This window comes from Thyridium curvatum, assembly GCF_004353045.1.
Source record: "Thyridium curvatum strain D216 chromosome Unknown NODE_19_length_512963_cov_79.951035, whole genome shotgun sequence".
NCBI lineage: Eukaryota > Fungi > Ascomycota > Sordariomycetes > Thyridiales > Thyridiaceae > Thyridium > Thyridium curvatum.
This window is the reverse complement of record NW_022156774.1, coordinates 351,742-375,673: the sequence shown is the minus strand read 5'-3', so window position 1 is coordinate 375,673 and position 23,932 is coordinate 351,742. Positions and strand designations below refer to the sequence as shown.

General features: G+C 56.0%; 4 protein-coding genes across 4 annotated transcripts; 1 reads left to right on the top strand and 3 right to left on the bottom strand.

Annotated features, from left to right (window-relative positions):
* Positions 1 to 4,463: 4,463 nt before the first annotated feature.
* On the bottom strand, positions 4,464 to 6,110 carry E0L32_004179 (uncharacterized protein; the record flags this gene model as incomplete). The annotated part of the gene is made up of 2 exons (XM_031138561.1): positions 4,464 to 4,655; positions 4,749 to 6,110. 2 exons carry the CDS (start codon positions 6,108 to 6,110, stop codon positions 4,464 to 4,466), a joined length of 1,554 nt encoding a protein of 517 aa, XP_030997895.1.
* A 4,360-nt stretch (positions 6,111 to 10,470) lies between these two features.
* Positions 10,471 to 12,952, bottom strand: E0L32_004178 (uncharacterized protein; the record flags this gene model as incomplete). Its single annotated transcript, XM_031138560.1, has 5 exons — positions 10,471 to 10,789; positions 10,886 to 11,161; positions 11,342 to 11,509; positions 12,168 to 12,605; positions 12,708 to 12,952. 5 exons carry the CDS (start codon positions 12,950 to 12,952, stop codon positions 10,471 to 10,473), a joined length of 1,446 nt encoding a protein of 481 aa, XP_030997894.1.
* Positions 12,953 to 15,288: 2,336 nt separating this feature from the next.
* E0L32_004177 (uncharacterized protein) lies at positions 15,289 to 16,155 on the top strand (the record flags this gene model as incomplete). Its single annotated transcript, XM_031138559.1, has 3 exons — positions 15,289 to 15,292; positions 15,439 to 15,799; positions 15,867 to 16,155. The coding sequence occupies 3 exons, from the start codon at positions 15,289 to 15,291 to the stop codon at positions 16,153 to 16,155; spliced, it is 654 nt and encodes a 217-aa protein (XP_030997893.1).
* A 2,059-nt stretch (positions 16,156 to 18,214) lies between these two features.
* Positions 18,215 to 23,120, bottom strand: E0L32_004176 (uncharacterized protein; the record flags this gene model as incomplete). The annotated part of the gene is made up of 3 exons (XM_031138557.1): positions 18,215 to 18,328; positions 18,429 to 22,812; positions 22,891 to 23,120. 3 exons carry the CDS (start codon positions 23,118 to 23,120, stop codon positions 18,215 to 18,217), a joined length of 4,728 nt encoding a protein of 1,575 aa, XP_030997892.1.
* Positions 23,121 to 23,932: the final 812 nt, after the last annotated feature.

Sequence of the window (23,932 nt, the reverse complement as noted above, 5' to 3'; positions counted from 1 at the left end):
GGAATGAGAACCTCTGAGAGTCCATGGCAGACAAAAATGAGAGGGCAGGTTTAGCCCTGCAGCCTACCCAACAGGAGGCCGCTGTACGTACGGAGTACGTCAGACCCCTGCACCCTGTCCCAGGGGTCGAGCTCGAGTGCTTGGCGTTCTGTGGCAGCAGCTGGGAGGGTGTGATGGCAGGAGAGACACCGCGGCCAGGCCATTGGTGGCGCTGTCAATGTCACTCCCAGGGGGCTCCATTGCTCAATCACCAGTCCCCCCACTTTCCCGGTTCCGATTTGCCGCTAGAGGCAGCCATGCGGTTCGATGAGACATTTGGACTGGGGTTGAAGAGACAATAGCGGGCTTGTAAGCGACGTGCGGGTGCCCAGCCGCACTGAGCTAATGGTCCCCAATGGCTGATGACAAGTCCACTACTCCGTAGGTATCAAAGATGGTTCTCCATCTCATCATGCTCCTCTGCGACCCCCTGTAGAGAACATGGAGATCTGGCATACCTAACGGAGGTCGCTGGAGTCTGGGCTGTGGTCGCAGCGAACCACCCCGGTCTCTGCCCAGCTTCTACTGATTCTTAGACCCTGCAATGTATCAACGCCGGATAAAGAACCCATGCTGCGATTCGAGGTCGCGTCTGACGGGGGGTGACGAACGATGGAGGGGAGTACGAGATTCAGGGTGGAGGAGACTTGTCCGCTGCAAATTTCCTGCTGGGGCGAGGCAGACTTGGTGCGTACTTTTGTACGACGTACGACACGCAATGTCTCGTGCTTGTGGTTGTGAATCTTGCTGCTAGAGATTTCAAGATCTCGAAGGTCAGGGTACGTATAGAGGACGTGGGAAAAAGACGCTTAATCGCGGGGGAAAAGGCCCGAATGGCTCTCTTTCTTTTTCGATTTGCGGGTGAATGGCTTCAACAAGACCCAGCCAACGGGACCGTTGAGCGTAAAAACCGGGACCCAGCCCCAAGCAGACGGTGATGGGGTTTCAGTCCCCCAAGGTGGTGAGGAGGGACAGGGTCAAGACATGATGCAGTGGTGGTGGAGTGACAATGCGTGCTGTACTGGACTGTACGGAGTATCTCGATGCGGTGGGAGGGGAAGCACAGGACCGAATCGACTTTGCTCTCTTCCCTTCCTCTTCCCTTCCTCTTCCCTTTCCAATCTTCTCTTCTCTCGGTCTGTTGCTCTGGGGATAGGCTGAATTCGTAGTGGTCGCCCCTTTGAGGAAAAGTTGGACCGTTGGCTGGGACATGTGCGTGCCATGCTTGGCCCTCGGCTGTTCCCCACCTCCCGTGAGATCGTCTTTTTTCGCACCCGTCTAGTGTGATCGGGCCAGGCCTGGTTGTGGTGCGATAAAATATGGCGAAGCACTGTGAGATTGAAGCCACAGAGATGCAACGGCTTGTGGACCAATGCTTTCTGCGCGAGCGGGATCAGGGAACGAACAGTGTTGCAACTCGAAGTCACATATCACGCCTTCTTCTCTCCTGCCTGCTTCAATGTTGCTCTTGCCGAGAGAGAGATCAGCCCGGGGACAGGCCAATCAATGATCGACCCCGGCTGCGATTTCCTTCTGCGAGAACATCAATGATACAAAAGCACTAGGCATGCGTGCGTGCCCCCGTGTGAAACAAAAGAAGGGAAGAGCGACCGGCATTGCAATTGCATCCCATTCATTGCCTACCTACCTTATGACTGCAGATTATCACATGTCCATCCACACACCACCGCGCAACGCTTCCCAGTGTGACCCGAGCTTCTTCACAACGTCGATTTCGACCAACTGCAATCGCCGCTTCATACCTGACAGGTAGTTAGTGGTGTTTCGATTCGACCAGGCCTCAATTGTGACGGCACTGGCCGGCCGGTGTTGCAATCGCCCACAAACGACGTGACCTGCCCTAATCGTCATAGAACGGGCAACGAACAGGTCTCTTAGCCAGCAGCACAATACTACTTAACTAGTTACATACAAGGCATTGCACCCTTCCCAGGATCCCCCTTCTCCCATCTCTGTTCCAGAGCCACGGTTCACCACTTGCGCTACCACCCTGGAAGGGGGAGTGGCGGCGCCTCTTGCCAGCTTTGAAACGTATCCGAAGGGGAAAACACTGTGCGGGGAAGAAACATGTAACGTATCGTTGCAATGTCAACACAAAATGCCCAATTGAGTTTTTGTCAATCAAAATGGTCAACGATTCTTCACCACCGGGGATGGGATGTGGACAAGTCCCCCCCCCCCGTCCGTCTGCCGCGAGCTTATGTACGTAAGAGGCTGTTAAGCTTGTTTTTTTCTTGGGGCGCCCCCGGCGGTAGCCACAGGGCTGCATCGAATCCGATCGTTGGTCCTAGGCTGCATGGGGCAATATCCTCAACTGATCTCTTTTGTTCGCATTTCAGATGTGGAAGGGATCTCTGATTTCTTCTCGCTTCTGTCAGTCGGAAGAATAAATTTAGTCAAGTACTTGTACAGTGCAGCGCCACGATCATGGTCAGGGGCAAGGGGTCTCCGTGTCAGCAACGTACTTGTAAAAGGGGGTACGAGCTTCGAGCTGCCAGACACGGAAGTCCCGCATGCCGATCTTCTTCGACGTTGGCCGGCTCCGTAACCGAGGGCTTTTGATTTCCTTAGACAAAAAAAGGAAACGAAACATGGGGATTGGTTCAAATCTGAGGACCGCCATCCATCCATCCATCTCTGTCGGACCATCTAAGACACAAAATGTACGACCACGATGCAAGATGCAACACTCACACACACATTCGCATGCAAGGAGGTGTGTAAGCTTACAAGCACACCCACCCCAGCAAATCGGAGGCCTAGAAAGCGCCATCCCACTGCAGGAACCGGGTGTGTACAGACAAGACACCCACCATACATAAAAAAGAAATTTTGTCAAAAAGGGTCCCTCCCTCGAAAGGATAGATAACCCGAAAATGTACTACACGCGTAACTATGTATGCCGTCCAGCTGGCCTCGTCCTCCTCCTCCCTCCTCCCTCCTCCCCAAAGTCACAGTGCATGCAAAATGGGACCGTGACGAAAGAAGCAAGCATATACTTTCCGAGCTTCCGTCCCCCAAGGATCCCCAATCACAAAAAATGCCAACCAACACTGGTCGTTGATCCCCAAGGGACGTGCGTACGAGAGGCATCCACGTTCGTTCCGGTACGCACATCCGGGCTCGGCAGATGGGGGGAGGGGGGCTTGCACGGCCTGTCAACCGAACCGAGAGAGATCACAATCTCGACTAACTACTTGTACGTGACTCTCGACATGCATGTGTCATGACATGACACCGTGCGATCCCTCCTCTCCTCTCGAAATAGAAACCCACCCTCCTACCAGCCCAAAATCTCGTTTTGATAATGATAATGATTGCCAAGCAGACAGTCCTCCCACGCACGTACTTGCGTCGACTTGTCCTTGGAGAGCACAGCACATCAATCATCTTTTGTTGATCCTACATACCAGCATCACGGGTCACAGCAGATGAACCCAGCACCCCTCGGAGGAAGAAGAAGAAGAAAAAAAGTTACAGATGATATTTGCCATTGTCCCAAAGGAAAAAAGGACCTGTGACTCCCAGCTCCAGTTAGGTACCCCTAGCTACCTACCTCCCGTCCATTACCTTCTCTCCGGATGCATGAAATCTAAAATCATCGCTCTCTCAACCATCTCTTCCTCCACCCTTCCTCCCTTCCTTCGTACCGCTCTGTGAGGAGAAACCAAAAAAAAAAAAAAAAAAAAAAAAAAAAAAAAAAAAAAAAAAAAAAAAAAAAAAAAACATCAAAAGCAAAGCCAGTCTAAAAAAAACGTATATCCCGTCATATTCTATATCCGGGGTATCTTTTCTCTCTCATGTTGGGCGGTGCAAAAGGTCAGGAGAGGCCTTCTTCTGTACGGAACTGTAAGCAACAACCGAGTTGCGGTAATAAATGTCCCCTGTATTCCTCCCCTCCCCCCCTCTTCTCTCTCGCCGGTCGTATGTTGTGACATCGTAATCTTTGATTGAAGCAATCTTTGGAGCGGTCTGTTCTTCCTCGAACTCTTCTGCCCTCTTCCCTCAGAGCCAGCAAATACCTTTCCGCGCAAAAAAAGGACCCAAGCTAGTTCTCATGACCCCAGCTCCAGGATCCCTCATCCATCCCCTCCCTCCTCTAGCACGCGAGCATATTCACCACCCTCCCCAGGCCAGCCAGCACCTTCTTCAGACCCCTGCCGTCCCCGGGAAGGGCCGTCTCCCCGAACCGTGTTCCAGATCCGGGGCAAGGCCCGGCAACCCCCTCACCCCCGAGCGTCCGAGCCGGGCGATCTATAATGTAATGTGGTCTTTCACGACCACGGGTATCTCATCTGTATTATTTCTTTCCCATTACGACAACAAGTCTGTTGCCAGACTTCCCCCCACCGACTTTCCCATCATCCAAGAAAATGAAAACATGTCCATGTATGTGTTGCTCATCAATGTTCGGAGGTCCCTGCCGCCGCCGCCGCCGCCCGGGGCCGATGAGCAATCACCTCTCGCGCATAAAACTCGACGAGCATCGTTGCGTAGGCCTCGAGGTCCTCGACGGGCACGGCGAGTCGGAAGTCGTTGAGCAGCAGGAACTGGAGCTCCAAGTGGTTGAGCTCGGCCAGGGGAAGTCCACCAACCTGTTTGTGCCCCAAAGTCAGCCATCCTGCCCAGGAAGAAAAAGAGAACGGAGGGTACACAAAGGTAGGAGAGTCAGCATGCTAACGACATACCTTGGCATATCTCGAATTGGTGTAAAAGACATCCGAGAAGAATTTGCTCGCGCAAGTGACACCGGCTATGATCAGCCGATGGATGTTGAAGCTGTCCACCACGAAATACGTCGCCGACGGCAACGGCATGCTGTCGTGGGCGCTGGCCGTCCTCGCCGGGTGGGTCTCGATGCTTTTCCCTTTCCCGCTCCCAGCGTCATCGTCGTCGTCGTCGCTGCTGTCGTCTGCCAGATCCTCGTCCGACTCGTCGCTCTCGTGGTGGCCAGCATTCTCCATGGGGGTATCGACGTCCGCCGAGCTCGTGGCAGTTGGTCGCCTCTCCGCCAGCGACTTCCTCCGCTCCTGCTCGTCCTTCATCACCATGTCGTTGACGCGCTCCGTCATGCGGTCAAAGTAGACCAGCAGGCTCAAGAACACCTCGTACGTTGTCGGGCAATACTTGTGGATTCGGGACAGGTAGCTCAGGATGGTGATGGCGGGGACGTTCTTCCCGTGAAAGGCCAGCACAGAAGTCGAGAAGGGGCTCGAGTGCGACTCGGAGCCCTCGCTTTGCGCCTGTGCTTGCCTCTGGTGGTTCACGTTGCGGTTCAGGGCGTCGTGCTGGAGATCGTTCGTGGTGGTGATTTTGGTCAACAGAGCAGCAACCATCTCGATGACGTCTCCTATGGGCATCCCGCTAATGTCGAACTTGATGTCTTGGGCTGCCGAGTCGCTGAGACCGCCCTCGGCGCTGGGCACTAGGTCCAGACCGGCGAGGGTCTGTATGTGGGCGAGGTCGTTTACCCGGATCGTCCTCTGTGCTTGTGATGAGCCGGCAGCAGTATCAACAACAGCGCCGTGCTGGCTGTTGTGCACGCTCGGTGACCATGTCGGGTCGCTGGCCGGGGAGGGTATGGCGGCCTGAGGGGTGGATCTGCTGGCAGGGACGACGGTGACGGTCGACGTGGAGGAAGCGGCTGAGGAGTTCAGCGCAGGATCGGTGGAGGCCATGTAAGCAGAGCTCGGTGCATGCTGGGACCGAGAGTGTGCGGGAGCTGGGCTATGCGGCGATGCAGAGTCCGGAGGGGTCGGGAAGAGCGCAGACTCAGCGCCGGGCTGTTGACCGACGACACCAGGAGGAGGAGCCGGCGCGTGGTCAGCAGACCCAAACGGCTGCTCTTGCGAGGCGCTCCTGCCGGTGTGGGAATGCGCTTGCGCTGACAGCGCCGCCGAGGGGCGATACTCTGGGTGGTTGTGGTTGGATGAAGAGGAGGAGGTTGAGGAGTGGTGGCGGGAAGGCGCGTCTCTGGGCCGACTCGGGGGCTGATAGGCCGGCTCGTGCGAATGCTGCTGTTGGTAGGAGATGCCCGACGCGGGGTGCATGGTATGGTGAAAGCGTGAATGGTCTCCGATGAAGTCTCCGATTAGAGTGGCCATAGCATCGTTCTCTCAGTCGGGACAGGCTTGTTGGGGAATGTCGTCGAGAAAGTGCGCTTAGTATCAGATCAACTATGGTTGGCAGTGTTGGTTAGCGTCCTTTTTTTTGCCGCCTCCAGTCCCAACCAAGAGTTCAAATTGGGCCTGATGGTCCCGAGGCATGAAAAGATGTGAGGGGCGCGAGAGATAAGAGAGGACAAGCAATTGACAACAAGCAAGACTGTAAAAGAAATATGGATATACAAAAGCAAGCGTCGCGGCGTCCCATTCAGGGGACAGTCAGCCTCGTGTCAAGCGCACTAAGGGAGCAACAGACGTGGCCGTGTTGTTGATGACCAACTTGGGACCGCCTTTGGGCCTTGGTTTGGCGATTTGGGGGCCGCGATAGAGGCTTTCGGCCCTCGCCCGCCCGGGGCTGGACCGGCTTGGCTGTGCTATGGATTGGCCGCAGAGGGCCAAGGGAGCAGGATGCTGCCTGACCGAGCCCCGCGAATCAATCAATGCAGTACTCCAAACACTTGGCCGGGCTGAGCATACACGGAAAGACAAGCCTCTTGCCCACGAAGCAGACTGTGAGGCCTCTTATCGGGCGGCGGCGGCGAGGGGTGTAGTAATTGTGCTGCTTTTTCCCCCCTCTCCTTTGCGGTGATCCAGACTTGGGAGTTGTGTCCCCTCGCGCCCAACGACGTCACTCACGGGTCACTTTTTGGCAGACGGGCAGGGCAATACAGGGACGTGGAATGCGAGAGATGCGGCAAGACCAGGCTGATGACGTGCGATGACAACTCACAAAGAAAAAAGAAAAAAAAGAGAAGAAAAAAACAAGAGCGCTTACCAGGTCGAACGGTTTGAAAAGCAAAAGCCTCCCGGTCTTTGGGTTGTGCCGTTGATGATGCTTTCGTGGCGCGTCTGTGGTGGTGCGGGCAGCGATTAAGAATCAGACAGTTTGGTTGGTGCCCCTCTCCGCGATTGCCCGAGTCGCAACGCAAAACGCAAGAAAAAACGGCGGGACGGGATTCGCACTCTGCAACAAGCCAAAGATATTAAAAGAAGAAGGGGAAAAAAGAAAGAATGCAGCCGTATGTCTCGTGTGTGTGCCGATCCGGGGAGGCCGTCCGTTGCAGCGAGCTTCTGCAAGAGGCTGACTCGTGGCGCGCGCGAGACCAGAGTCGATGTCGGTGGCACGGAGAGAGAAGGCGAATGATGAAAAGAAAGCACCAAATGTATTCCTCCCTTCTATCCCCAAGGATGAGAAATGGACTTGAGATATTTCGAGGTGCTGAGGGGGGATGGGATGGTGGCCCGATTTATTCGATGCGTTGACAGAGGGGAACCAAGTGGGCGGCGGTGGAGCCTAGTCGATGCGCGTAGTGGGTTGAGCGCCGATTTCACTCGCCAGGCCAGGGACGCACTGCGGGCAGGCTAACCGTAGTGCAGTGCTGCGTCTTGGGCCAGGCTTGATCAGTGGGCGGATGGATGGCTGAGATGGTGGACAATACCTAGGTAGGTAGGTGCCGAAGCTTTGACTGGGTGTGAGTTGTTGTTCTTGTGTTTCTAATCTCCCCCTCACGGTGATGGATGTGTATTTGCATGTGAGGTCAACACAGATCAGTGTGCACGAGCCCCTGGTCTGAGAACTTTTTTGACCCACGAAATATAAATCTATGATTCCCTGGTTGGGAGTGGAGGAGGAGGAGGAGGAGGAGGATGAGGATGGAGTACCTACACCAAGATGCAGTGGCGGGCATGCAAAACTTATGTCATAAACTCCAGCGTCCAAACTGAGTAATGCACTGAGCAAACAAGCAACCTTCTAGAACAAGGGGGAGAGGGGAAAAGAAGAAATAACAAGAGCAGAAACAGACTAGGGGGGGAGAGAAGAGAGGGACTAGAAATAGAGAAAACAAAAGGGCGGATCGGCTGGGAGTTATTTATCAGCTACAGATGCCAGACTGGGAACAATCTAACAATCGGTGAAGGAAGTGCAGCACGGTGGTGTCTGGTAGGTAGGACCTCTATGATAAGGCCGTCGATACACGAGTGCCCCCGTTGTCTAATCGAGGAAACGATATGGGTAGCGATGATGTCGCAAGAAGCACGCAGGACGTGGCCCCTTTTTGCCACGTGCTCGCGCCGCTGGAATAGGGGTGGTTCGTGGCGGTGTCCTGGAAACCTTTGCGTGTCCGACGGCGTGTTCCCGGATGATGAGTAACGGAGGCCTGGGGCTCGAAGTATATGTCAGAGGAATAACAGGTAGTTAAGTCGAGGCTGTCGGTCGGTGAACTGATCCTGTTGACCATTTGACTGACGATGTTCAGGTACAAGTACTAACTAGTAGGGGCAAGCAGAGACACCTAGGAATGGCCCTGTTTCTAAGAAGCCTGGCCTTCCTCTAAAACATCCCAGCAGTTACGGAGTTACATGGTTCTCGACCATCAGGTATCTGGCGGCCCCCTCTCGGCCAGTCAACCCTGACCGTGACGAGAAGGTTGGCGCGCAGATCAAATCCTGGGCCGCGATGAGCGGACTGGGCCGTCCGCTGGGAAAATCTGACACGCTGCTTTTTTCTCTTCTTTTTTTTTTGCATCCAGCCAACCAGCGATCTTTGTTATGATGTGCCATATGCGGTAGGCAGGGCAAGCGGCGACGAAGATCAGGGGGGGGCATTCGGTCGTGCCGTTGATGCTTCGTGCTCCCTTTTCTGCCTGCATCTAGAAAATGCACCTGTCACTTCCCGTTGATTGTCCCAGCTCCGGCTGCCATGAGCTGCATGCTGTGCAACGCCATACAAGAGCAGCAGAAGCCTGCCGACATACCAGTTCCATGTTTGCTTGGGAAGCAGTGCTACCACCCAGCCGTCATCGGCAAGTCGCAGGACGCCGGCTGAACACGTTGACCTTGCTGTCTCGCCATGATATTAATAATTCTTAAACAATGCCATTCCATGACCGTAGACCGACTGGTTTCATTTTTCAAGGGCAAAAGCAAAAAGAAACGAAACCAGAGTCGTCGAAGCCGAGGCATGCGTGATCCGTAGGTACCTCTAGTTATCTCGCAAAGAGCTGATATTGGAAGAAGCCGTGGAAGCTTACCCCACGCCGGACACAGACACGCCAACCACAGAGTTATCCCCACCCCGGGAACTTGGCACTGACGCCTCGATGCCAATCCCCTCGCCCCCGGCCAATCTGCGCCCAGAACACCGGCACGAGGGCTCACGGGCGCCCACAACCACTCACAGCCCATCTACAAGGACACACATGCGGATTTCTCTGCTGTACGGGCACACACCTTACATAGGTATATGATAGGTAACTGCATACATGTACATACACAGCAAATATGTAAATGGCCCAGGGAAGCAAACACATCACGATGTACCCTCCCAAGCCTTCTCTTTGTCCACCCAGACCAGACACCGGGTCCCATTTCCCATTTCCCGGCCCGGCACTCTCTCCCTCCCTTCCCCTGCCTCCCCCGTCCGTCGTCCCTGCTTGCCTCACACCACATCACATCCTGGCCAGCTGGGTTCCACGAGCAGCGGTGAGAAATCCTCAGCTGGCGAACGACTCGAACGCAGCAAAAGCCGAACGTGAACCCGACTAGTCGGGTTCAGCCCCGGAACGCATCAACGGCACAAGGGTTTGTCTTCTCGAAACCACACGGCCTTTGCTTCCATGCTTGTTATCTACCCCCCCCCCCCCCTTTGTCTCCTTCACACGCCAATGCCGGCCGCGTTCCCATTCGTCCAACGGCAGCCGGTCCGCTCGGGTTTCTGCAGGCGAGCTTGACAACAAGGCGGACTCACCGCCTAGGAGTACCTTCCTTTTGCCAAGCCATCGGCGTTATCGATCGCAGGGGGTTTTATTGTTCTGTCACCTTGCTTCTCGCTTGCCTTCTACCAGGTGGGTGATCCCGATTCGGGTACTCGAGCTCTGACTGGCCGCAACTTGCGTGCATGGTAACTGTATCAAACAGGAACACATGATCCTGCAGCTAACGAAGCCAAGTGGGCTCTGACATTTCGACTTGTTCACATAGGTACAAGAGAGATTGGCCAATTGCGCAGCAAACTTAGCATTCGTTTCGGCTCCACTGGGGAAGTCGACATGTCTGTCTATTACCGAGTCTTGATGCCTTGGACTTTGCACCTCTGATGGCTGGTAGTAAAGAGAAATAATGTACATACGTGGCCTGTGTTCTGGCCGGGCTTTTACCATCTCCCCTGACAAGCCGAAGCTCACTCGGGCAGCAGCCGGACCTGCTCACGTGCCCTCAGTCCCCCATCTCCGCTGCTCGCTTCCGTTCACTCGTGTCGAACCTTGTAGTCGGTGTCCGGGAGGTAGAGGTGCCGGTCCGCTCCCTTGCGGGTCAGGACGACCATGCGGATGACACCGCCCGAGCTGCCGTCCCACTTGATGGCCTCCTTCAGCGCGCCCTTGACAAAGTTGACGGCGTCGGCCTCCTCCATGCCCTCCTTCCAGTTGGCGTCGCAGTAGCCGTAGATGTATGTTGAGCCAGAGCCGCCGATGGCGTACGACTGCTTGTGAAGGGATCCTCCCAGGGGGATCGAGTAGACCTGGCCGCCGTGGCGCTCGTCCCAGCCGGCAACGATGAGACCAGCACTAAAAGATATCCAAGAATCAGCATCAGAGCACTGTCCTGACTTTCAGAAAGAAAGTAGAACCGGCGAGCTCAACGCAGGCCCTTCCAACACTTACGTCAACCGGTCCTTGTTCGCGTAGGTGATCTCCTGGAAGATGGCGGCTGCGGTCTGGGTGGTCGGGGGCTTGCCGTTGGTCATGGCAAACATGCCGAGCTGGTACTGAACGATGTCGGCAACGGCCTGGGTGTCGGCGGCAGAGCCAGACCGGCAGCACCAGATGGTGTCGTGGACCTTGGTCAGCTTGTCCGTCACTCGATTGGCGATGTAAGCGCCTGTCGTCGTCCGGGAGTCGGCGCCCAGGATGACACCGTCCTTGAATGTGACCGCCATACTGTAGGCAGAGGAGAGTTGTTGTCAGCAAGAGGTTTTTTTTTTTTTTTGGGAGCGATGCTCGCATGTTCTGAAGGCGAAGGGCGTGGAGGATGCTCACATCGAAGTACCTAGGCTGTTTTGTTCGACGAGCGTCAGCATTTGATTCTCCTCGCTACTGGGGCATTGGCGCATCTCTTACTTGACCTCTCCCTTCTTTAACCTATCCATGTCGACGTGGATGCCATCTGCGCGCATAGTCAGCGACCCTGTTCTGAACATTGCCCCAGGTGGCCTAATGCTTCGATCGACTTTCGGGAGCTTGCGCACCTTCATTGAGATGGCCAGAAGTGCCGAACTCCATACTGAGCTATTCGTGCGGTGACAGTGATGAGTAATGTCAGCGTCTGGTTCGCAAGAAGTTCGTTTCGGTGCGTGCGGGAAGATGGAAATGTTGAGATGGTGTTGGGTCGTTTGCTTGGAAACGGTTCTGAGGCGGCGGGCTGAGGTTGGAGCTCCTGTGGTCAATGAGCTCAGGCAGCTCCGACGCGTTGGCAGGCTTCATTCACCGCCCGGCAGAATTACCTACGGAGTCGGAAGGGGACTCCACTCCCGTCAGGTCAAGTTCGAGTGGCCCCACGTGATATCTGGAATACAGCTGGAGCTATCATCAAGAGCTCGAGGAGGGCAGACTTGCCAGGCACGTCTATGTGAGGATGTGCTTTGACGGGAAGTTTCTCTTATATACGAGCCGCGCCATCCAGAGAAATGGGCGGCCTGCTATGATGTTTTGTATCATCTACCCAGATAGACTTTACGCTCGCCAGTCCCTCACAGCAGAATTGACTGAGCAAAACAATCACAAATTGGAATCTTTTCTAATTCAATGACATTCAAAACCCAAGAAAACGCCAATATGCATGGTGGACGGCAACTCTCAGCCTCCTCTAGTCAGCCTGTGGGCAAGGGGTCAGCACAACACTCCGCAGCGAAGATCTACGCCCGGGCGTAACCACAGGCAGACTCACCCTTCCTTCTCCACACTCACACTACTGCCGCCGCCGCCATCCTCTTTCCTCTCCTGCGTCTTGAGCGCCGCCCCCTCGCCTGCTCCGGCCCCCTTGCCGGACCCTTCCTTGTCCTTCTTCTTCTTGTCGTCGTCGCCGCAGCCGCAGTCGTAAAAGTCGCCGATGTTGTTGCAGTCAAAGAGCGGCTTCTTGAGCCGCGCGTTGACCTCGTTGTGGACGAAGCAGGCCCAGCCGGCGGCGGCGTTGCGGCTCGACACCTGCGGCGGGTACTTGGCCAGCAGCTTCTGGAAGTGGGCGGCGCAGTCGCCGCAGGGGTAGAGGCGCGCGAAGAGCTGGATGTAGGTCTTGAGGGCGAGGCTGTCGTCGGCCGTCGGCTTCTCCGGGAAGCGGGCCATCATCGTGTGCAGGAGGCGCCACGAGGAGCGGCCGAGCTCGGCTCTGCGACGGGGGAGTAGAAAGGGGGTCAGTCAGCCTCGTGCGCACGCAAAGCGAGACGGGATGCGTCTGGGGAGTCATAGATGGCTAGATTGGGATGCATACTTGATCGTGGCGTTCTCCAGCTTGGGCGCGATGGCGCCGCCTTTCAGGATGTCCGAAGGCAGACCAAAGTCGCCCTTCTGAGCCTCCTTCGCGATGTCCGTCTTGTCCTCCGCCGCGCTCCTGAGCACGTCCGTCTTGACCGGGTAGCGCTCGGCCGAGGAGCCGCCGACCGTGAAGTAGGTCAGGGTGAGGAATGCCATGAAGCCCAGGAGGACCATGAGGGAGAGGTGTTGCCTGCGCGCCATGGCGTTCAATCGTATTGCCCAGCAAGGCAGTCGAGCAGTGTTAACTAGCACGTCTTTGGCGATGGCAAGATGGTAGTGTCAAAGAGCCGCAGAGGGCACCAAGGACAAAGAAGGTGGCACAACCCCGGTCCCGTGGTGAGTGTTATCAGGTCGCGGGCGTAAATGATAAAAATCAGGTGAGGCTGTAGCAGAATGGGGCAATCAGCGGCAGCTAGCAATAGTCGGCCCCTGAAAGTTGCGAGCCAAAGCGGACGGGTAATTGCTGGGGATAAAATTCAGGGTCGTGCACGCCAGGGGCAGGATGAACGCCCTATTGGCGGGTGGAAGTCGCATCTCGCAACGGCATGGAGAAAAGACGAGATCTTGGGGCAGCAACATAAAAGCGTCAACACCCGCAGTCTTTGAGTTATCACGAGTCGATGTACATCTCAAGTGTCGCGATTTTGATTTGTGCCACCGACAGCAAGAACAGATCTGGCCCCCATAAAGCTTCATGGCGTCTGCGGAAGATGCAAGTGCAGTACAGAGTATTCCATGCAAGCCGATCAAGGTTCACCAGGGCTCGGGCCATGTTCGCATTGACAGAAGGAAGAGATGGAACATTCATTAGGTGGCTACATCATGAGCTCTCACATGTCCACTCGACGGCTGGGCTTCTAGGCTGTATTGCACCGGCACAAGTCAAGCGGGGATTTGGCCTGTCAATGATCGAGTTTCCCATGGCGATCACTTGAAAATCGATGCTCCCCGGAATTCGTACAGGCCCAACAAAGATGGCACTGTCCGCCCAGACCTGTCCTCCAGGCGTGATTCGGACTGACCCACCAAAGGGCGAGACTTGGCGTCCATGTGTACGAGCGTCGTGCACAGAGCGTAGGTACCCAGCATGATGACACCTCCTATTGTACAAGTACGAAGTAAGCGAACAGGAACAGTGCCACCCACCGCGACCGTCTGGCACGCCGTTTTCTACCTAATGGGTCATCGCACGGTACATGCGGCATGCAGGTTGAACTGAGAGGAAGTCCAAGCTCGTTGTCTCATTGCAATGGGACCTTGGCGGCCATAGTTCAGCCAATAGATCAACCGGGCCCAGCAAAATACTGAGGAATAGTGTCTCAGTCAGCAGCGGAAAATGGCTCTGTCAATTGTCCATCAATTCTGCAGGCAGCCATAGCGAGGCCCTCCTCGTATAGGGCAGTTCGGCACGCGATTGCCCAGTCATTTCGCGGGATACGATCTCTGGTGACAACGGGCGACATGGGTGCGGATGACATACATCCATCTGCTCGCTCAAAATGGGCAGCCCATTGTCCTGGAAATGAAATCCTTCGGGGGATAGTCTCTGGGGGGTTTGGTCTGGTACGAATGCATTGATCCATGAGAGTGTCATCCATGGGTGCCTTTCCTTGATTTCTGGGGACACCAGCCCTGTGCTAGTATGGCCTAAACCCCCCGAGTGCTCTGGGCACCGTCCAAATTAGGGGGGTGGGTCCACCTTCAGGCCGTCTGCTGCAGCCGGCGCAGAATTACTCTGCGAAGGCCCCCATCACGCGTGCCAGAGCTGCGCCGTTTTTATCGTGTCCAGGCGTGCATGCATGCGTCCACGGGTGTGTGGTGCCGTGGGTTGCGTGGTTGCTCATCTCCCCAGCCTGCACCGCAGCAGCATCGAGTGGATCCCATCCGATCCATTCATTCTTCTCTCTTTCTTCCCGTTCCCCTCCCCTCAACCCTTAGGCCCGTCCTCCCTGCTTTTGTCAACCCAGGGATTTGCATCGACAATCAAGGGAAAAACACTACGCTCCTTCTCCCCCCTCGACGACCAAGACCCCTTGCGCGGTTCATGGTGGTTGAGCACGCCGACACGTAGCTTCATCGGAAGCTCATTTATCTCGCCTTCAGGAGGGATTTGGACGACGACAAGAACCACAGACAGGCAGCGAGCGCTGGCCTCTCCACACTCGCTTACTCCTCCCGTTGCGACTTCCGGCTGACGCGATTGCTCCTGCCTCTCGACCTCGACCTCGACCTCGACCTCGACCTCGACCTCGACCTCGACTCCGTAACGACGAAGGGCAGGTTCAACCGCAGATTCAATCAATCCGCCTCTTCGAAGCCGCTTTTGCGAACGAACGAGTGACAGACGTGCGCGATCCAGAAATCATACAGTTGTCCTGCTATTCGGGTGGGACTGGACTTCAGGTGATCGACAACATCATTGCTAGCCAACCAAACGGCGACATCCGCGACCTCTCCTTGTAGGATCCATTGAACACGATATCGAATTTCCCTTCGAAACCTCTCGGAGCTTGATTTTCTGGATTTCAAACTTCATAATGGGTACGTCGTGGCATAGACGAGGCGCCAAATGATGTCGGGCACGATCCTTGGAGCGAGCGATTTCGATGACCGCCGCGCCTGGACATTTCTCCGCTCAAAGTACATGGCCTACACAGATAACTGACCTTCTGCCTCGCTCAATTTAGAAACCACCATTGTTCCCTTCGCCGCTCTCCCGAGCTGTGGCGTCAAGTGCGGCCACCTCTACGATGCCAACGGCGCCTGCGTTCCTCCCGCCAAGCCCAGGGGCGACCTGGGCACCTACGCCTCGTGCTTCTGCGCCGACCCGCGCGTCTCCCCCTTCGCCGCCGGCGTCAGCGGCGTCTGCGACGACGCCTGTGCCGGCGCCGACCTGACCTCCGTCCGGAACTGGTTCACGAGCTTCTGTGCCGCCAACGCCAAGGGCGTGCAACAGCAGACCACCACATCCTCGTCCTCGACATCAACGAGCGGCTCCAACAGCGGTAGCAACGTCGGGGTCAAGCACCCGGGTCCCGGTGGTAACTGGTGAGTTCTGTTTGCACCCGTCCGTCCGTCCTCTCCTCTGGTGCGCTGCTAAGACGCGCCCGATCAGGCTCACGCACCACTGGCAGTGGGTTATTTTCATCGTCGTCATGGTTGTCGGTATCGCGGGCATCTGGATCGGCGCCTGCATCTGGCGCCGCCGCTACCTGCGCAAGAAGGATCGGCAGTACGCCCTCGGCAAGCGCGGCGGCCTCCCGTCCAGCCAGTCGCAGCCTTCGGTCCACATGCCTCATGCCGGCATGTTCTCCGCCGCGTCGATATCCGGTGCCGGTGTCTATGGCGAAAGCGCTGAGAAGAAGAAGGACCGCAAGAAGTGGGTTGTCTCGGAGAGGACGTGATACGAACTCCCCGAGTTGACGATCCGCGGCATGTCTATCGAACGAGTGTGAACAAAGTCTTTGCTTTTGGTGGTGGCGAACTCTATCTTCCTCCCCGGGGAAGAGGTTCTTGTGTGTGTGGGTGTGTGGGTGTGTGGGTGTGTGGGTGTCTCTGTCGATTTCTGGGAAAGGGTTTCTGTTATACTTGTTTTTTTAATCTGTTGAATATCTGCACCGGTTTATGCAGGGAACGCTGGTGGCCTTTGGTCTCACGCCTTGTTTGTGACCGAGGCGGGGAGGAGTTGTTGGTTGTTGAGGGAAGTGTCTCGACGACCATTAGAGGAGGATGACGAAGCAGGGGAGGATGTACATGGCCCTCCCGACGGCCGGACCAAAGCTGGCGTTTTATGTTCTGCACTTTCCGCTTCACAAGGGCGTCACGGAACGAGCCACAGCCCCAGACACTGGACTCGTGGGTTTCGGCTTTTCTTGGGATTTTTTTTTTTACCCTATATATTTTCCGCACGTAATCTACCAACCTACCTCTACGCTGCCGCCTTTTCATTTTTTTTATCAGTCAACGAACGGGATCGGGGTGGAATGGACCCGTGATTGTGGGTTATGGATCCGAAGAAGCCATTGGGGGTTTTGCTCTCATCAGGACTATGCACCGCTGGCTTTTACAGCTACAGATACATATCTTTCCTACATAGCATAACAAAAGCTGGGCCGTATGAACTTGTACTTGTTCTTGACTGCATGTGATTTGTCTGGATTTCAGTCACCTAAGGTCTTAGGTGTGTGCCTATAGCACTTTGATATACAGTCGGTCCGTTTCCTTCGATAGCATCTTCTACATCTAACCTCTTTGTTAAAGCACCCGGTACACCCTGCCATTCAAAAACCCAGAGAACAGTGCGCGTCTGGCTCTTCCCACCGCATTGCGATTGTCCATCGTATGTCCTCGGAGTTCCCAAGGGGGGAGCTTGTTGAAGATGGTCAACTCTGTGGCCGCCGTCTCTCGGGGATCTGTTCGGTGTAGTACTGGGAGTTGTCCAGAGTTCATCGGCGGCTGCAACTTTGTTGATCGAAGGGGATCCAATAATGCATCAGCACAGGACGAGGAGGCCGTAAAAGACATCTCGCCAGTTTCAGGGGGCAAAATCCGAGCAAAACTATCATGGCAAGGAAATGATCACCTTGTTCGAAAGAGAACATGTTGAGTCTAGCCGTTAAAGCTGATTCAGTGGCTCAGCCTCGTCTTCTTGTTCGCAGTTGACTTTGTGGCCCTAAAGCTTGATGGAACACATGATTATATATTATTGCTTCTTCTTTTTTGTGTCGAGAAGCTGCGCCATATCGGCATGTGATTAACAGCAAACTTGATAGATGAATTAGGTCAAGTCCGAGAGCATATTGCATGGTGCATGTCAAAGCCATGAAATCCTCGTTATGTATTGTATGGTCTGAAGTCATTATCGCCATGGTATAATATAAATGCAGTTGTATTCTGGACGCCGGCGGTCGATTTCCCATTCCCAGTGCACCACCGTTTCCCGTCAGACCCCATACACCCAAGGCCAGGGGATGCTAACTACCTCCGTCATATCAAAGTTCAGACTGGCATAGCTGTGCCTGTAAGCCTTGATTGCGCCGAGCACATACACACATCGTGCCCCAGACAGACTAAAGAGGAATCAAGCCGAGCTACCTTATTCATACAAAAACAATACAGACCATACAGTCAACCATAAACCGCAGAGCAGCAAGCAAGCCAAATTCTATCAATGCCCTGTAATTATACCTCTGTCATTACCCTGTAATTCTATTCGTATGCGTTAGGGAAACCCCCCCCCCAATCGAGGACCATCATGTATCCCCCCCACCCCCCTCTTCCCCTGATCCGGTGCGCTTTATTCCAAGAGTTCTCACCGTATCCCAAAAGGACTCACACCCCCCAACCTAGCTAGCCTTGAAGCCTGATCTCTGCTGGTCTTTTCATCGTCAACACACACCACATTCCCTCTTCTTTTACATCGCCCCTTGACATCTCATCTCTCCTCGTCTCACACACCGCTTTTCACGTCCTGATCGCCAGCGTCGTGTCCCTCACCCCCTGCTGCCACGCCTGCTCCTCCGCCGCGTCCATGTACAGGTCAATAAGACAGCCCGCCGACCAGGCCTGCGTAGGTGACTACAATTCACACACAGTACGTCAGCACAATCACTTTCCTTCACCTCCCTCCCCCTTGTCCCCCTTCACCTAGATAGAAAACGAACAGAGAAAAACTTACCGAGTCAGGGCAGTGCTCCCCATTCCGCTGCGTCAGCTCCGCCAGGCCCGCCCACACGCTCTCGCGCATCATGTCCTTGCACCCGTTGAGGCGCCTCGTGACCTGCTGGAACGCCTCGGTCCGGCCCTCGGCGTCGTCAGGCCGGCGCCGCATGAGGTCGAACTTGAGCAGCGCGCGGCAGAAGAAGCCCGTCGGCCACAGCCACTCGGGCCCCTGGTGGTAGTTGCGGCCCTTGGATGTGGCAAAGTCGTCGCTGTCCTCCGAGTTGACGTAGTACGGCCGGTAGTTGAGGTCCGCCGGGTCGAGCGTCGCCATGCCCGTGGGCCCGCGCAGCACCGCGTCGGCGAGGCACAGCGCCCGCATGGCGTGGTCCGGGTCGAAGAGCTCGGGCGCCACCGTCATGGCGATGGGGAAGTTGCAGCGCAGCTGATAGTCCTCGTACTCCTTGCCGGACCGGTACAGGTCTTTGTAGATGCCGCGGCGGTTGATGACCTTGATGTTGACGTCGTACTTGGCGTCCTCGGCGGGGTCGACAGGCACAAAATAGCAGCGCTCAAAGTTTTGCTTGATCTTGTCCGCCCATTCCTTGAAAGTGATGTCGGTACCGTCGGCCTTTTTGACACCAGCGTAGGGGAATTTGCCCTCTGCGTTGAGCTTGGAGACCCATGCGAGAGTGCTGTAGAGGAGACCGGAAATCTCGACGGCGGCGCCATCACGAGGGGTACCGGGCACGCCCTTGGAGCCTGCACGCTCGCTCTCGCCCATCTTGTCCATCCACGTACCGCAGTTGGTCTGGCTGCCACCAAAGATGAGGCCGGTATCCCAGTCGACCTCGACCTTGATGTTGAAGCCTTCGTCCTTCATCTGCATGTCGAGGCCAGGGCCAGCGTTGGCCTCGCGGAAGTCCAGGCCTGTGGCATGTCTCTGTAGAGCTTCCAGGATGATGTCTTGGACGGTGCTCTCTTTTGAGTAAGCCCGGGAGTCCTTCGAATCGAACCAGGTATCGTCATATGGAAGGAAGCGGCGCTTGACCTTCTCTTTGAGCAAGTCCATGCCGTTCGGCGCCAGCCGAGTGTAATCCTGCACACACTGGAGGAAGAACCAGACTGCATCCCGGGCGTTGTACCGAGGGGCGTCGCCAGAGCTCAGCAAGTTGGGGATCATGCCGTGCTTCATGACGCTGGCGAATGCCACGATGTGCTCTTTGGCCTCGTCGAAACGCCCCGTGCCCAAGAACAGGCCTCGCAAGGAAATGAAGACATCACGGCCCCAGCAGCGCGCCCACTCGACAGAGAAGTGAGGCAATCCGGCGGCAAGCGAAGGTACCAACCGATTGGGGTACAGGGAAGCAGACTTGACAAGACCTGTCTGCTGTACACTAATCATAGCCAGGCTCTGCATGAACCACTGACCTTCACGAACACCCTTGCTCATGAGGTCAACTCCACGATCCCACGCAGCCATGTAGGCGGTACGCAACACCAGGCCGAAGTAGCGAGGCAGGAGGAAGCTCGGAATGGGGCGGATCGCGTCGAAGCGCTCCTTGAGCCACTGCACGGGCTTACCGAGGCGAGCGTACTGCTCCGTCTTGGAAGCGCGTTCGAGTCGTCCAACTGTGTAGTCAAGGCACCACTGCCCATCGCGCAGATTTTGACACAAGGGGTGGGCAAGGTTGTTGTCGCGGATGATGTCCTTCAGGATGCTCCACCAGCCCTGGAGACCGGCGTACACTATCTTGCCGTACCCGGGGATTTCGTAGGTGCCATCCTTGCCTCCACTCCAGTCCCTCTCTTCCGACTCGCACTTGTACAGCAAGAAGTTGAGGTCGATGAGGTCGAGATCGGCAAACGCAGCTTTGGCACCCGAGGTCACAAAGGTGTCGAGACCAGCCGAGTGCTCTGCGGCTGGGATCCAGGTCTCGAACAGAGCAATGCTTCCGGGCGGGAACCTCTCGCGCACAGTGATGGTCGTGTCGTTGCCGTTGGTGTCGATCCTGACGCCCGGCAGGTCGATCACTCGGCTGGGTAAACCTCGGAGAGACCGGCGGTCGTCCATGGTGTCTTTGAGCGCTTCTTCACTCGTGTCAACTTCGAGCATCCAGGAGCCGATGTGGTTGACCTTGGTTCCCGTCAGGTGGACGGGGTTGAAGGCGCCGTTGCCATTTCCGTAACCGGGGTAGGCGGTGTGGGCAATCAAGAAATAGCCCTTTCGTGACTCGGGGTGGACACGATGGACGGTGATGTATTCGTTTTCGTGGTGGATGTGCGTCTCATCGAAACCGTCTTTGCCCATGATGGTGTGGATCTGGTTCAGCAGCTTCTTGACCGTGCCAATGCCACCCTTGCCGCCTCCAACCTTGATCGATTTGGAGTTGGACGACTCAGAAGTGTAGAGCCGAGTCTCATTGACGAGATCCACGAGGCGAGGATAGATCTCATCGTACCCCATGACGCTGCCAGTGGCGCTCGAGCACATGTTGACAAGCGCGGCATTGGGCAGTGTGTCTCGGGCATCTCGCTTCTGGGCAGGGACCTCGTTGTCGTGGGTGCAGTCCATGAAGAGCGCTTGGACGGGGACAGGCTTGATGCGACGGATGATCTCGCGGCTGCTCTCCTGGTCTTGCTTGAAGAGGTCACCATTGCTGTGCTCCCTCGTTGGTGACATGGGCGACCTGACCTCTCCCTTGGCGATCTCGTCCACCTCGAAACTGCCGATCGGGCGTCCGCCGTGGCGATGAACGAGGCGGCTCATCTCGGCGGTGCTCCACGCTTGCATTGCTTCCCGGATCAGCGAACTAAGCCCAAGCCGTTTCACAAAGATGTAGTCGGTGGTCTCCGACCCGCTGAAGAGTTCGGCGCAGACGTAGAGCTCCGGGCGGACGCGGCGCGCCTCGTCGAGGATGTGCTCGGCGACGTGGAGCGGGGTCGAGTGGCAGTTGTCGATGCGGAAGCCGGCAAAGTACTTGGCCAGAGTGCGCGCGTACTTGGTCATGTGGTCCCAGAGCCATTGACTGTCTGAAGGACCTCTGCCGTAGCGGAGCTTGACGCAGTCGCCCCAGACAATGACCTCTCTTCGAAGGTAGACGCGCGACTGGGGTCCGGCGTTGTCGACCAGAGCATTACCTCCCCACACCCATCCATTATTGACCAGGACCAACTCCTCCTTGCTGAACTTGGACGTCCTTTCATTCCTGGGCAGTCTTGTGAAATACGTCTCGATGAGGGGGTCCTTGTCGGTCACTGGGCCTAGTTTCGGTCCGTGGTCGTCAAGACGCACATATTTGATGCGGTTGAAAAGCTGCTGGAGGATCTCGGCAACTTCGTTGTCGTACTCTTCGTAGAAAGGGACGTTCATGGCGTCCAGGATCTCAACCATCTTACTACGGACGGCAGGCCTATCTGGACCGTCGCTTGATGGCCCCTCGTACTTGCCGTAGATGGCCGAGAGCAGAGAGGCGGCAACCTTGGGGTCGACTTTCCGCCGGAAGCGCTCCCCTAACCTGTCGTTTCCGAGCAGTCCATTCTTGATAAGAAAGGCGGCTTGATCCTTCAGGCTGGAGGTCTTTACACGCTCGAAATCATCAAGGTCAACAGTGCCCTCGGGGAGCGAGACCTTGCCAACCACCCAGGATTCCACAGCAGCATCTGCGTCAGACTCGACATCGAGGGCGTAGTACTCCCATAGGCGGATCCCACTGATGACCTCCGACTTGATCGCGTTCATGATCTTTATGAGATCATCGAGGGACTTGATCTCGGTCGGCAGGCCCATCTGGGCCAGCTTCTGGCTTAGATCGAGCAGCTTGGTATCGAGGAGATAGGCGGCTTCGAGGTGAGGGGCAGTCTTGAGATTGTAGCCCGCCTCGGGGTGATCCTGCAGCCAGTCCGTGTTGTTGGCTGTGTGGTTGAGCACGATATCGGTCATGCAGAGGAGTGAGTGGTTCTTTTCCAAGCTCTCCACCATCTTTTGCACGTCTGGCTCGCCCTCGGGGAAGCAGGCAGGATCCCAGCCGAGCTGGTCGTACAGGCTGTAGGGCGAGTTGGACTCTCCTCGCACTTGTAGGGGTGTGAAATGGATCATGTTGTAGCCGCGGTTGCTGATGCCGCGCAGATGCTTCTCCCAGTCTATCGGGTACTTACCCATGAACTTGCTTATGACCGAGAAGATGGAGAGCGCGGGCAGGGGCAACGGGCGGTTGTCCAAGGAGAGGCGTGGAGCGACATCGATGTAGTAGAGGGGCGTCTGCTTCTTTTCGCAAGATTTTGCGGAGGTGAGATCTTCTGACAGGTCGGGCAGGGGGGAGTAGGTCGTGTAGTAGGCGAATGCGCCGGCGTGATAGATGGGCACTGAGATTTCAATTGTGCGATTGAAGTCGGGAACAAGCCTGGGTAGACGGGTTAGAGCACTGATTGATAGGCACAGAAAGGGCAAGCAAGTTCGCTCAAAGGACATATGGACATACTTGAACTCGCGAAACTTGTCTCTCCGGAACTCGACGCCTTGTTCGGGGATGTTGACCCAGAGACTGCCATGACGACATATGCTCGAGGTGCCCTCGATGGCAAAGCGAATTGTTACAGCATCTTGGGTCTTAGGAGCAAGATAGATGTACTCGCCCTGGACATCGGGGGAGCCGTCGTCCTTGAGGGGCAGCAGGTAGACCTCGTTGGAAAACATGGTTCTCGGGACCATGTTGGAAGAGGTCGGAGGGGGAGCTCACGAGCTGCCCCACGGTCGTAGAAATAGGTGACGATGCGCCTAGCCCTGCCCCTCCCAAGCACCGTACTTTCACGTGTTTGGAGATCGACAGCTGTGTGGGGAACAGCTCCTGGCCCTGCTGGATCTGGACTGGGCTTCAAGACCACGACACAAGCACGCTCTCTCTCTCCTCCAAGATTCCAGTGCACTGAAATGCAAAGCGCCTGAAGAAGGTTGCAGTGCTTGTGAAGGGTAGAAAATTCGAAGCTCTGGATTTATGACGAAAGCAACCGCGAGGCCGGTGGATCCACGAGGCAAGGTAGGTAGCTTGCGCGAGTCGCGGATCGGCCGGTGTTGGTGGTGCGATCGATCTAGGTCGGTCAACGAAGGAGGAGGAGGCTTTTAATGATACTGGCGGCCATGGTGTGTCGGTGTGGGTGGAACGAGAAGAGAATGGCAATGCGACGGGGAGTCGACCTGTCAGCCGCGCAGCATCAACCGCAAGCCCCTTCTGGAGTTGATTGGACACAAGAGGCTTGGAGAGTGGTCGGTCGAATGATAAGGACACGGGGACGATGCACCGGGGAGGGTTGGGATCAGATGGTCGCGAGTGAGCAGGGTGAGGGAGGGTGTCGAGAGACTGATTGCATGTATGTTATATCTACTGTAGATAGGTAGAGAAGAGGTGACCTCGCCGGATCAAGAAGGCATCTATCTATTTTACTTATTCAGCTGCGGTAGGTGTGCTGCTTGTCGCAGAAGGTGCACCATCAGATGAAGATGGGCATCCGTTTGCACCTGCCCGC